The sequence below is a fragment of the Panthera tigris genome, chromosome D3, assembly GCF_018350195.1.
Source record: "Panthera tigris isolate Pti1 chromosome D3, P.tigris_Pti1_mat1.1, whole genome shotgun sequence".
NCBI lineage: Eukaryota > Metazoa > Chordata > Mammalia > Carnivora > Felidae > Panthera > Panthera tigris.
In genome coordinates this window covers 85,817,733-85,832,507 of record NC_056671.1, presented here as the reverse complement: position 1 = coordinate 85,832,507, position 14,775 = coordinate 85,817,733, and the positions used below count along the sequence as shown (strand labels likewise).

The 14,775-nt window shown below is 40.5% G+C and overlaps 1 protein-coding gene across 8 annotated transcripts in view; it reads left to right on the top strand.

The window, feature by feature from the left end:
- Window positions 1-12,816, top strand: part of CD226 (CD226 molecule) — an 86,734-nt gene extending 73,918 nt beyond the window's left edge. For all 8 annotated transcript variants that reach the window (XM_042962234.1, XM_042962237.1, XM_007084747.3 and 5 more), the window contains 3 exons: window positions 4,703-4,805; window positions 9,351-9,411; window positions 11,694-12,816. In XM_042962234.1, coding sequence (XP_042818168.1) covers window positions 4,703-4,805; window positions 9,351-9,411; window positions 11,694-11,807 — 278 coding nt within the window. In that variant the 3' untranslated portion in view covers window positions 11,808-12,816. The remainder of the gene's footprint in view (window positions 1-4,702; window positions 4,806-9,350; window positions 9,412-11,693) is intronic.
- The last annotated feature ends 1,959 nt before the right edge of the window (window positions 12,817-14,775 follow it).

The following is a 14,775-nucleotide window of genomic DNA, read 5'->3' as shown; positions in this document are numbered from 1 at the left end:
CTAATAAACCAGTAGTAGGAAATAAAGTGCCTCTCTGAGTTCTGTGTCGTTCTAGCAAATTGTCCAACCTAAGGAGAGGATCACGGGAATCTTGGATTTATAGCTGGTTGGTCCATCAGAAGTAGGGAGACCTGGATTTCTGATTGGAGACTGAAGCGGGGAGTGGGGGGCAGTGAGGGTCTGTGGGGTCTGTGCCAACTCAGGGAAAATTAGTGTCAGCAGTGCTGTGAGTAGAGATACAGTTTTGCTCTCGTTGATGTTTTCCCTTCAGGAACCAAATCCCTTTTTACACACCATTTCATCTGTCATGCCAAGTGTATACTATGGCTTGAGATACTGTGTGTGAAAAGGTGGAGTAAACAGATCTGACTCCAACACGTCAAGCGTTACTAGAAGAGGTTAAAAGGAGGTAACATATTTCACATTAAAGGATGCATTTGAGGTTTAGATGTATAATTGAACGGTGTGAAACACATGACTAGTACCTTTCAATGGTTTCCACTTAATTCATTTAATTGGAGTTTAATAAGGAATGCCATCTTAATTCTAAGGATTCTGAATACCCTTCTACAAAAAAAGTTCTCCACATCTTGTACTTTAAATATCACAATATCACCAGTGGAGCGCCTGGGTGGCTCAGTCGGTTAAGCATCAGACTCTTGGTTTCAGCTCAGGTCACGATCTCACTGTGAGTTCAAGCCCTGTGTCGAACTCTATGCTGACAGCAGAGGGCCTGGTTGGGATTCTCTCTCTCTCTCTCTCTCTCTCTCTCTCTCCCTCTCTCCCTCTCCCTCTCTCCCTCTGCCCCTTCCCAGCACTCTCTCTCTCTAAAAATAAATAAATAAACTTAAAAAAGGTTAAAAATAATATCACCACTAAAATTTGTCTGATTATTTTGTTTTCAGCATGCAGACCTTTACATTTTTCTACTATTTTTTTCCATTTAATAAAAGCAATACATCACTTAGAAAGTTTGGAAAATACCAAAAAGCCTAAAGAAATAATTGCTTTTTTTAAAATATAAGTTATCGTCAAATTGGCTAACGTACAGTGTGTATAGTGTGCTCTTGGTTTTGGGGGTAGGTTCCCATGGTTCAAAGCTTATGTACAACACCCACTGCTCATCCCAACAAGTGCCCTCTTCAATGCCCATCACCCATTTTCCCCTTTCCCCCACCCCCTCATCAACCCTCAGTTTGTTCTCTGAATTTAAGAGTCTCTTATGGTTTGCCTCCCTCCCTCTCTGTTTGTAACTATTTTTTTTCCCCTTCCCAAGGTCTTCTGTTAAGTTTCTCCAGATCCACATATGAATGAAAACATATGATATCTGTCTTTAGGAAATAATTGCTTTTAATGCCACTTCCTGGAGATCATCACTTTAAAATTTTGGCATTTGTAACCTTGTAGACCTTTTCCCCCTAAGTCCTACACTTGGCCGAGAGAGTATAACATGCATCATTGTGAATTCTGCTTTTGAAATTTTACTTAACTTTATACCCCTAGTCAGCAGTTTTCCATTTCATTCGAATTTCTCACACACATCATCCGAATGTCTGTAGCCGAGCTTTAGAGGGTGGGCTCCAGATCAGAAACACGGGCATCACAGGAGAGCTGCATTTGCGAGGACCCACCCAGACCCACTGGGGCAGAGTTTTGGAGGGGGGACGCCCAGTCATCTGTGGGTTAGCAAGCCCCCAAATGATGCCCATGCAGAGGGAGTTTGAGGACTGCAGTTGTGTGGTCTGGCTCTCAGTCTACTTGGGGGAAATGAGGATTTTCTTTTGGCAGTTGTAAATGTTTTACAGAACCCTTTGTTCACATTTCAGAGCATTTCTTTAGAGTACAGTAATTAATCAGATGTTTAAGCGCCTAGTGAAAGGGCGTGACACATGCAGACCGAATTCCTTCTGGATGCAGGTTGTGGTAGTTCTCCGTCCTCCAAATAGAGCTTGAGATGCTCTATCTGACCACAGTTTTCCTCTTACACAAACTTGTTCTTTTAGTGCTTTTTCTTAGTTATTTGCATCTTTCATGTTGTCTTCTATAGCTTTTCATTTTTTAAAAATGTTTATTTATTTTTGAGAGAGACGGAGACAGAATGTGAGTGGCTTAGGGGCAGAGAGAGAGGGAGACACAGAATCTGAAGCAGGCTCCAGGCTCCGCGCTGTCAGCACAGAGACCAACGTGGGGCTTGAACCCAAGAACTGGGAGATCATGACCTGAGCCCAAGTCGGGGGCTCAGCCAAGTGAGCCACCCAGGCACCCTTTTTCTTAATGCCAGGATGTGTTAAAGATACTTTCTGTGTGCCTTTACATGTTGTTTGTGGTCATTTTAACATAAAGATATTTTTCACTTGACCTGGTCAATCCTATATATTTATTTATTTTTATAAATCTAAATGCCATTTCTCATTCCTGAGATTAAATAATATTTACTTATATTTTCTTCTAATGTTTATGTGAAAAAATTTGGAACTGTAGTCAACCCCAATTTTTTTTTACTGTAACTTTTGTTTTTTACTATCTAAATAGCGTTTCCTTTTTTTATTAAAGATTTTTTTATTTTTTAATGTTTATTTATTTTTGAAAGAGAGAGAGTGAGAGACAGAGAGTAAGCGAGAGAGGAGAAGAGAGAGAGGGAGACACAGAATCCAAAGCAGGCTCTGAGCTGTCAGCGCAGAGCCCGACGCGGGGCTCGAAGTCACGAAATGCAAGGTCATGACCTGAGCTGAAGTCGGACTGAGCCACCCAGGTGCCCCTAAATAGCATTGTCAAAGTGGCTAAACAGTTTTCCCACAATCCTGTCCGTGAATATTTTAATCATAACTTTCGTTTTCTCACTGTGATTGCCTGTTTGATTTAACCTTAGCACCTGTGATATTCAAATTATGTCAGTACAGCAGGTGTAATCCCTTTATAGTCCTGTGTTACAATGCAAAATAATTTCAGGTATTTTGTTCATTTAGTTTTTATAATGTACCAAGAACTGAAAAAGCTCTTAAAAATTTCTTATTTGACGGGGAGAACATGTCATTGTTCCTTTCGTGAGGGCGGTTCAATGTATTTTTGTTCTGAATAAATTTAGCTTTTCCTCTTTCCATCATAGTTGGACAAAAGCCATTCTTAGACTGGATGTATGTGCCAAGTCTGTAAAGTTCACACAGTTTGCTACTTTTATTCACCTTACGGTTTCAACAAGTTTGAAAAATGAAAATAATATTTATGAGTTGACTTGGTTTCTCTTTGCAGGAAAGCTTACAAAAGAATGTGTGGATGTGGACTTTGAGCCCCTATCGTGAAAAAATTGCAACTACATAGTGGGTCAGGAAGGAAGAAATAATCCGAGGGAAAGATCAGGAAGACTCTAATGAAAAGCATGATTTGCAGGTTGGCATGGGATGGCAGATGGCACGGAGTCTCGGGTCGAGCACCGGGCTTTAATTTCAAGGTTGGAGGGAAGTCGTGCCTTTTGTTTGCCAGAGCTGGCCCCTTCCTGCAAGAAGGGAGACCGGCAGGTGCGCCGTCCCAAAGAGGCATGGCGGTGAGGACAGCTCCCGGGTTCCGATTCACTCCCATTCTGGGCAACAGCAGATATTGATGGGGTTTCTTCTCCCGGGAAGGAGCTCTGTGGGAGGCAGTGGGTGAGATGTATCACGGGCAGGAGGACCTTTTAAAGATAAGAGGCTCTCTGACCTCATCGGAGATCTTGCTCCTGAGTGACGTTTCTCTAGTGGTTTGTTGCTTAGTTGAATACGACCTCATTAGAGTCTCACCACAGTTCTGGGATGTGATTAGGACTGTTGTCATTGTCATGGCTTGACAAACAAGGAAAGGCAAACACAGAAGGTTAAGGAATTGGCTGGAGGTCACACAGCTGAGGAGTAGCAGAGCCAGGAAGAGAGCTGCAGGTTCCTGGACCATGTTGTTTGTCCTTAACACTGAGCTGGGGTAACATAGTTTTTCAGAGTACTTCTTATCATTAATTCCAACTGAATGAAAATGTTTCTTAAATTCTGCTTATAAAATGACACTGTCGTGTGAATGTACTTAATATATCAGTCTTAAGAAGTATCTTCGTTTATGTACTCTTTTGATAGTTTTCTTTTTCTACAGAAGATTTTGTGTATGTGACTGGGAGCGCATTAGAGTGAGTGATATCTGTCTCAAACATACACTCTTTCTGTTCTCGTTCGTTTTTTAGTTTTTATTTTTAATTGAAGTCTGGTTGACATACAATATTACATGAGTTTCAGGTATATGGTAGAGTGATTCAATAATTATGTACCTTAGGAAATGGTCATCATAACAAGTCTGATTACCACCTGTCACCATTGAGAGTTATTAAATATTATTAACTATATTCCATGCACTGTACTTTTCATCCTTGTGACTTACTTATTTTATAACCCGAAGTCTGTAACTCTTAATTCCCATCACCTTATTTATTCTTGTTCTTCTTAAGGTGCTAAACTCAGCTGAAACAAGGAACTAATAAAACTCTGTGAGGAGCCAGAAATATTTAGGAGACTCTAAAATAAAATTGTCTCTTCCTCTTATCTCATCCTGCTTTTTCATTGGACTCTTTGTTCTGAATTGTTACTCTATTTGATTAATGGACCCTTTCCTCATTTTCCCACCTTCCTTTTTTTTCTGACTTGAGCTGAGTTCCTAATTCCTACTGTATATATTTTTTTCCTCCTAGGTAAAATGGATAACCAATATACCCTCTTTGTGGCTGGAGGAACAGTCTTATCGTTGCTGTTTGTAATCCTAATGACCGCCGTCATTGTCATTTCTTATAGAAGGTGAGTATCGCAACCCATCTGGAATCCAGTTTCCCCTGATTCTGATCTGAGGGGCTCTCTGTTAATAACCCAGTAATTGGTCAAGCTGTCTTAGCCCTCACATACACAAGTATTTTTCTTACACAGAGGAGGAGAAGTAGTTGTGGGTAATATCAGGGGAGAAAGCTAGAATCGTTCACTTAAGAATTAGTAGGAGCTGCTCCCATATTAACAAAGCCTTCATATCCTGGGGAGGCAATTGCCTGGTGCCTCTGCTCTGTCTCCTGTGCCATCTATCTTACTCCTCCTGCAAGGAAAAGAGGCTGTTGGGCAAGGGGTGCTGCGTGTGTGCGTGAACGCGCATGTGTTATGGAGAGGGGAGAGGAAGAGAAGGAGGGATTCTGAGAAGGGGAGGAACAAGGTTGCGCAGCAATGATACCTTCGTGTATTCATTCATCAAGCAGCTATTTCGACAGTGGCAAACAAGACATGATGGGGTGCACATTCCAATAAACAAACAACATAGTTTTAGATGGTTGTAAATTCTCTGAAACGAGCAGTGTAGATACTATTCCTGAAAAATTATTGAGGAAGAGAGGTGTTGGAAGGGGCTAACTTAGAGAGAGTATTTGGCCATTGACCTCGACTAAAGTTTCCTACCTTTTACTGTCTTGCAGCACACCTGGGGATTTTCTAGGATATTCTCGGTTGACGCTCTCTTCCCTTTCTTGCTGTCTTACGTTCACCAACTCGCTTGTCTATGTGTTTGTTGCAATCTTAGCTGTAATCATATTGAGTTGGAATTACTCTTAATTCTTACGTTCCAACTAAAGTGTTCTCTTCTTAGGGGAGGGAAGGAATACATCTATCTCCGCTCTTCTCCTCTACCCCAGCAATATTACCAAGCACACGCACACGCACACATGCTTGCACATGCGTGTGTATTAGTAGGATGTCAGGTAGGTTTCTCTGTCTCGGCTCCATATCCCGGCCTTACCTCTTTGGAGGGTTGTATCACTGCTCGCTGGATATTAGTGAATGCTCTCCGGCTGCTCCTGTCTTTCTAACACATCTTTTCCGGTTGCTCGTCTAACAGCTAGACTGATCATGTCCTTCCTGTTTAAAAGTCACTAACCCTGTATCAGACGTACCTGTTGTTCTGACCCCCATCTAATTAGTGGGACTCCAACCTAATGTTCATTCATATTTTCTACTTTACTCCCCCTGATGTTGACAAATTTTGTTAAAACTGCAAGTCTTGAAAAAAATTAAAAAAAATTTTTTTAAATGTTTATTTACTTTTGAGAGAGAGAGAGAGAGAGAGAGAAAGAGACGGAGGCATGAGCAGGGTAGGAACAGAGAGAGAGAGGGAGACACAGAATGTGAAGCAGGCTTCAGGCTCCGAGCTGTCAGCACAGAGCCCGATGCGGGGCTCGAACTCACGGAGTGCGAGATCATGACCTGAGCCGAAGTGGGTCGCCCAACCGACTGAGCCACCCAGGCGTCCCTAAAAAATATTTTTAGAGACAGAGCATGTGTGACTGAGGGGGAGGTGGGCAGAGAGGAAGGGGGAGAGAGAATCTTAAATAGGCTCCGTGCTCGGCGTGGAGCCCAACTCGGGGCTGGGGATCATGACCTGAGCCGAAATCAAGAGTCAGATGCTCAACCGACTGAGTCACCCAGACGCTCCAAACTGCAAGTCTCATTATGTGAACGCACCTGATGCTCTTTCTATTTGATATGCCAACAAAATGCTGTTTCCCCATGTTTGGCCTTACCCCTGTGGATCATTCCAGGCATGGGACACATGTCTCCTTTGGGAGGTCTGTCCTGGCTCTCCCTCCCTGCAAAGAGACATGATGTCACCATGCGGAATCACATTATAGTCTTCTCTGCTGCACCTCACAGCCTGCTTTGTAGCTTAATCAATTTTGTGTCTGTCCTCCCTTCTGTTCATAATGACAGGGACTGCGTTTTGTTCATTTCTTAGCGTTTGATAGCAGTTAGCACTAATCTTTCCAAATAGTGGGTGGTCAATATGTGTTTGTCTAATTAAATTGAATCACGAAACTGCCATTTTCCCTTTGTCTCCATCATGGGCTGCCCTCAAGTCTTTTTCCCTGGTCAGAAATTAGCAAATTGAGGGAAGGAACCCAGGATGTCAGTGACACTGAGGATTTTTCTAGTGCTTCACCCTGGTTGATGAAAAATGCGCTGAGGGCCGCTCTGACAGCAGGAGCATCCGGGAACACGGGCCACATGGTAGGACAGAGTGGGTGACAGCATGGATCTCCGGAGGGTCACAGATGTTGGACATGATGGATTTAGCTTCATGAAAATGCATCACTTTTACATGAATAGCTAAATTGAACTGTAGAATATATTGTCCCACTTGGTCAAATGTGATAAAAAGATTAGTGGGCTTGAATGCATTATCATGGTCGCACATCACAAAGGAAGACGCATGTATTCTTTCTACCTTGTTGCCCGTACCTGTGGTTGTTACTTGGAATGGAAAGGTTTTGAAAAATGCCCCAAGGGCTTAAACAATGGCCTTCAGAACCCTGTCTTGGTGACCGTTTAAAATAATCCTGCCGCTCCAGGTGTGCTGACCTGGGGAGAAGCCAGAGGAAATCGCAGTGTGCCTGAACGAAACTGAGTCCTTCCCCCCGCACCCAGCACCTTGTAGCCTGTGTATATGGGGGTACGGGGGCTTTTCCCACACCTCTCTGCTCCCAGTTTGTGTTGCTTCCAGTTAGAGATCAGAATGGTAACGTTACGAAGTGAATGTGTTTGGTGGCCGTGCACGGCACTGGTTAGGCTGGGCGGGAGCCAAAAGATAGTCTCTACATCGACACCTGTGTTTATAGGAAGAAATTTAATGTTCAGTGAGCAAAACGTTAGACACTTGTTTTTACTTTTGTTGTCCACTTCGATGTTCCCGACAAATAGGCTACTTCGCTTTGCCTGAGACTCTCCTGGTTTCAGCGCTGAAAATCCCTCATCCCGGGGAAATTCTTTAGCATCAAGCCAACTAGAATGGTTGGTCAGCCTAGAACAAACCACAGTGTTTACTGCCTTTATTTCACACACGAGGGGACTGAACTTTATAGATGCAAACAATTAGTGAATTGCTGAGCACGAGTTAAACACAGACCATCTGACTCCAAGCTTCGTGTTCTCTCTCCTTCATGATATTGTATACTCTAGGCTTGTGCCAACAACACATATATTTGGACCTCTTTGGGAAAATTAACTCTGTATTATGATACAGCAAGCCTTGTGAAGCACGATTTAACAAAATATCCAAGGTGATAGCTTTGCTCCCTTATTTGTAAAAAGAGGGTAGTAATAGCATCCGTATCACAGGTTTCTTTTGAGGAGTAAGCGATTTATATGAAAGACCCGGAAACATGACTTTCACATAATAAACTTACACATCAAAAAATTAAATAAATTAATTGTATAAAAGAGACTTCGTAAGTAAGCAAATGCACACAGACTAAGATAAGTTTGTGATTACATTGACACAGTAGGAGGATTTCATAGCGACTAGGAGAGAACAACATCCTTCATCTGAACAACCTTTCCTTGGAGAGAGACTAGCTGGGCTGGTTTTTACACTTTCCATGAAGGCATTACAACTTCATCTTTTTGCATAAAGGCAAAAAGCCCTCCTTTTTTGCATCTGAGGCACCTCCTTTATGGTCTGATAAGAATTTTTTCTTTAGGGAGATGAAAAAAAAGATAGTCTTCATCTCCCCATAATAACTATTTTCATACAGTTGGATAGAGTAATTTCAGGTACTGCATTCAATTATACTAGCCTTCTTTTCTTCTTCTCTTGAATTTTCTCTTCAAAGACTCCTCCTGAAGTTAGGTTTTTATAGTTTTCATTGGAATGGTGGAGAGTTTATGGACTGGCATGGCTCCAGATGGCCCACTGAAGTGCAGTGACACAATTCCAGAAACACCAGAGCCTAATAGTCATGAGGGAAGCCTGTGGATTCGAATTCTAATACTACCACTAACCAACCATGTGATTTGGTTCAAATTGCCTCAATTTCCCACTCTGTTACATATAGGGTTTTTGGTGAAAGCTAAATAAAATAATCCTTAGAGGAGGCTTAGTAAAACACCTGGAAGTTTCTATAAAGCTTAACTCGATTATCCCTGGCATCTGAGAAGTTACACTGTTGGCATTTAAAATAAAGTTTTTAATTGTGGGAAATCTCTAAGCCCAGGATTATTTGGAGAAGTCAGTAAGCTATTTATGTAATAATTCCCTATGAACCATTCTTTAGTAAGCTCAGTGAGATTAATTACTAATGCATACTGGCTGGATATCCATTTAGATGCCTTCACCATCTGTGGAAGATAAAAAATGAAAAATTGGGTCAAGGAAATTTTGAGTAGGTATGTGTAAACCAACCATAGATGCTGCTTCAACATATTCATAAGGGCATGTGGGCTGGGCTACAGGTAAGGTATAATACTCTACTATATGCAATAATACTTGTGTTGGAGTATAATATGTTAGTGCTTCTATTGAATATGCATTTTCAGGAGAAGGAGACAAAACAGAGGACTGTTTAAAGAGCACAGAAATAAGGATGCACAGAACAAGGTAAGTTTTCTCAGAACTGTCATTTCCCCTGCTTTTGCGCATCGTAAATGTCCTGTAGAGTCAGTCCGTTTTGCAGTCAACAACCTTGTTGTGCTTTCAGTACCCTGGCCATGGACTTGCCTGTAATTCCAGTATCATCCCTTTGAAGAGACACTTGTTTTCTGACCTATTTTCCTATTATTAATGCCCTTTGAAACAGTTTGCTTTATATCAGTACAAATAAAGGTACAATCACAGCGATATCATAAGAATCAACACTGTGCATTACCAATATCTGCTATTAGTTTCCTAAGGCTGCCACAGCATAATTATCCCAGAGGAGGCTACTTAACCAACAGAAATCTATTCTTTTGCAGTTTGGGGGGTTTGAAGTCCAAAATCGAGGTCTGTACAGGATCTGTTCCCTCTGGGGATGAGAGTCTGTTCCACGCTTCTCTCCTGGCTTCTGGTGGTTGTTGGCAGCCCTCGGCATTCCTTGGCTTATGGACTCATCACTTCAATCTCTGCTTCTGTCTTCACATGACATTCTTCAGTGCATGTGCGTGCACATGCGTATCTGTCTTCCCTTTTTATAAGGACATCGGTGGTATTGGACTAAGGGCCCAGCTTACTTCAGCATGACTTCGTCTTAACTAATCACACCCTCCACAACCCTGCTTCCAAATAAGGTCGCATTTATGAAGGTCTGGGAAGGGCATAAACTTTGGGGGGATACCATCTGACCTAGCATAGGGCATAATAATATTTTTATATCGTAAGGTTATTGTGAGGATTACATTATACCACGTAAAAGACCTGAGGCGTAGAAAGCACATTAGGAAGATGCAGTGCTATGGTTTTCATTATCATTATTATGGTTTTTATTGATTTATTAACTGAAGGATGCTCAGATTTCTGACAGGCTGCAGAATTTTCACTCCACCTTCCCCTACAGATAAAAGGGATGCTTATTTTCATGTTCATTGTCTCCACTATTTGTCAGATATTCTCTTTAACATATATTATTCTGATTACAAAATTTTACACTAAAGCATTTCTCCAAGTGTTATCTGAAATTATATCCCTTTCTCTTTAATTTAATTATTTGCCATTGAATTCTACATGGCCAAAACATCAAGTAATGAAAAGTTTCTGACAATCTAATATGTGTGCTTCAGACTTCTTTGTTACCTATTTATCTATTGGTTGAACTTTTTTCTTCTTAGTTACTCTCTACACAACAAAAAATGTTTCTGGATAATTCATGGCCGCCTTTTTGACACTAAGTGGAAAGACTGAGGAAGTCCTGTCTTGTGTCATCTGCCACTCTAGCAAGCAATTAAATAGTGCTCTGTCATACACAATTGTGGGAGTCCCTCCTTTGTCCTTAGCTGATGTCCACTCAAGCCAACCTAAAACCAAATTTATTGCTGTGAATTTCAGAGGAGCAAAAAGCTTTGCAACTTCCTTGCATTAAGTGTTCAACTTGTTCAGACTTCTGTAGAGTAATGATATTTTGAACGATGGTTAGGAAGTTAGATAATAAGTTGGATTGTGATCGAGGAAGAAGCTAGACCTGCCTGATTGTTTTGGGCCTGTAGGCACGCTATGTAAGGAACAATCGCACTGCAACATTCCTTCTGCTTTTTCCTTGCACCCGTTGGAACCAGTCGCAATTTCCAAACTTCTCACCAAAAGACCTCTCGCTCTTCTCTTCCTTCTCTTTCTCTCAATTTCTCTCTCTTACCCATGCCTACATATTTTCTGCCAAGTCAAAGTGACTCGATTAGGGTAGAGAATATTAATGATTATGTAACATCATTTTGGAAGTAATGCCACTTTATTTTGTTAATTTCTTTTATTGCGTTTAGTTGCTTATTTTCAAGACATGACACTGTGTACTTTAAAAGTATTGTTTATTAAAATGTTGATTCAACAGAAATTATTGAGTGTCCACTATGGGAGATGGTATATTAGACTTCCATATAAAAATGAGAATAATTGTTCTTATCAAAACAGCCTAGGACACTGAGAGAGAGCTCTAAGTCTGAACGGGTATTTCATAATCTATAAAATATAGCAAATGATGATCTAGATTAGTCTCCTGTTGCCTTTCACTCTGAGCCATGCAGGTCAAGAATGTGATTTCTCATAGAAGTTCAGTACAAGGAAGAGACTGCTTTATGAAGTTAATCATAATAGATATTTGACGTAAATTGTGGTTGATTTAAGAGATTTGTTTTGGGTATCTTTGTCAGCTGCTGAAATGCAGTGAATCATTGACATTCTGTCTGTCTTTCTAGGCAACCAACAACTACAGAAATCCCATCTCTACCAATCAGTCATCGGATTGTGCAAAAGAAGATATTTATGTCAACTACCCAGCCTTCTCTCATAGACCAAAGACTAGAATCTAAGCTTTTTCCTGGATCTGAGCAAAACTTATGGTGACTGTTACGTACATGGATCTTAATATAATTTCTTCCCACTACTCAGTGCCTATCCAGGATACCAGTTAGCTACATTTATTTAATTTGATAGGAAAGATACTTTATTACCTAGAGAACATTCTTAACAGAAATGTTTCAGAAAACCTGACTCTAATTAGCTTAGACATGAAGGGAAACTTACTGAATCATGTAATGGAACCATCCAGGGGAGATGAAGCTTCAGGCAGGGGTTATTCACAAAGGTTTAAATGTCTTGTCTAGAATGAAGTATGGGCATACACCTGCCTCTGGATTCCCTTTTGTGGTATTGGATCCACTTTATTGGTGTTAGCCTCTTATTCAGGCATTTCCCTTGTGTATCTAAAAACCCTTGGCAATTCACAATCCTTGTTTCTGCCTGGTGGAGAGGTTACTTCTCTGATAGAGCAAACAGATTTGGTTATTTGTGCAGCATTAAACAGGCAACATGGCCAAAAAAGATGGAATCAAGGGTTCAAGTCAAGGGTTCACCTCTAGACCCAGGAGTGGGGCCAAAGCACATTACTGGGAAATTCAGAGTATCATTAGACGAGGGAGACGGGGCCTGGAAGCTGAACTGGTTACCAACAAATGTGAACAGCAGTGCCGTTCTGAGACATCTCTTGTTAACCAACTAAAAAGAGAGTATGTGGATGGGTGTGAGTTAGCTCTCCCTCTCCTCACTTTAAAATCTGCTATATCAGCAGAGTTCAGAGGAGTACTTGGTAGCAGAACAAATGAATGGTCAAGAGGAAGATAAATGTGACAGGGAAATCTCTTCCTTTTGTATTATCAAATAAAGTAATCTCTGATCCTGCATAGAATTCTTGCCCCTCTCCCTGGCCTAGCTTTAAGAGCAAGTGTAGCAGAAAGTCCAATAGTAACTTAATGTTTTTGAATTTTTCCACTGTTGAGAATTATTTAAAAAAATTTTTTTTAAATGTCCACTTATTTTTGAGAGGGGAGGGGAGGGGCAGAGAGAGGGAGGCACAGAATCTGAAGCAGCCTCCAGGCTCTGAGCTGTCAGCACAGAGCCCCATGCGGGGCTCAAACTCACAGGATGTGAGACCATGACCAGAGCCACCCAGGTGCCCCAAGAATTATTTTTAATATGTATATGCTCTCAGAAGAGTCAGGCATCTAGGCATTATTGATTTTTTTAAATAACTATGTGAAATCTGAATATGAGAAAAAGAATGTTAGCTGGAGTGTGGTTTGGGTTGTAGGGTAGAAACGTGGGGGGAGGAAATACTAGAGCGCTATAAGGAAGGAGGAACAGGGAACAAAGAATGGAAACATACAGACAGAAACTTGTCTTGCTTCATAGTTTGGCCAAAGACAACCCTAGTGATGTCACTACAGAGCCATTAGTGGCCTTATGCCATTGTCCAAATTCTAGGTGGAGGCCAACAATGAAAAGTATTTATGAAACTAAATGATGATCATGGCCACCTTGAAAGCACAATGGTCGTTACCAAAGACACCGATCATTCATGTCTCAAATGTATTTATTATTCATCTCTAAAAGATTCATCACGAAACTGCATCAAAGGATCAAAGTTGTAGACTTTTTTGTGATAATTTTAAGTGAACCCAAACCAAACTCTCTCTGTTATCTAGGCAGATTCTAAACTGTAATTTACAGTTTTAAGCAAGTCAGTTGGTGTTTTATGATTATAGCTTAACTACTATGCATGCTAGATAGTGCAATAACTCTGTGAATTACAGAAATTGAGTGCTCTACCTGTTTCAGAAGGGAAGAAGTAAAAATGACTGCTTCTCAATTGTACTTACATCCATGTATTTAGCTGTTATTTTTATTTTGTTTGCTTAAAGATCTTTATATCTAGATTCATGAGGTATTTCCAGAAATATATAACACAGTCAGAAGGTAGTTTACAAGGAAACAATTCTACTATTTTGTTAACTATATCAGATTTATAAAGGTTTCCATGGCTGAATCTGTCAGTTTGCATGGTGAAGCAAACTTAGCATCATTTAAAAGATAAACGATTTCTTTTTCCTAAAAGTCAAAGACAATCAAAATGACTTTCTGGAAGATTCTGATGACCAAATTCTCAATGACAGATATGAGTGAGAAGTAAAACATTTCTACCATTGCAATATGAAATGTGAATGGAAATGTGAATCCCACTTTAACAGAGAAAATGATCACGGGGCTGTTAGGTGCACAGTTCAGCCAGAGACAGCTGTCCTGGTGGTTTCACTCATGGAAGACTTTTGTAGTAGGGCTTCTAGAACATTTGCAACCTGTTTTTCCTATGGATGCTTTACTTTCTCCTTAATCTGTCACTCAAAATATTTATGAGGACTATATACTCTGCCCTTCTTCTTCCTGTATTCTTCCTCTGCAGAGCGCGGGATCTTTCAGGGATTTGGAGCCCTTCTAAGTCCTCCTGGAATTTCTCTGAACCCCCTGCTGGTCCTGTTACACTCTTAGCTGTTCATGCCGATGAAATTCTACTCACTGATTTTCTTTCTCTGGACATCTTTGCTTATTAGCAAAGCACTTTCATGGTTGTGTGTTTAATAGTATTCCTAATTTGCTAGAGTTTTGTAACTCTATGTAATAAATATATAACTATACCTACTATATATATACTACATGGTATATATATAGTATATTGTGTGTGTGTGTGTGTGTGTGTGTACACAATGTATATATATTGTGTGTGTATGTGTATGTATGTGTGTGTGTGTGTGTTGTACCTACTGTGTGTGTTGTACCTAATCTGTTGTACCTACTATTCCGGTTGTCACTAAGGAAACAGATCAAAACAGATCCGCAGAATAAAAGGTCAGAATTGAATTAAATTATGTTTTAAATCTTTTTTGAAAGGTGCTACTTAAGAAGGAAGATGCTTCCTGAGATTCTTTTATTTATTTATTTTTTTTA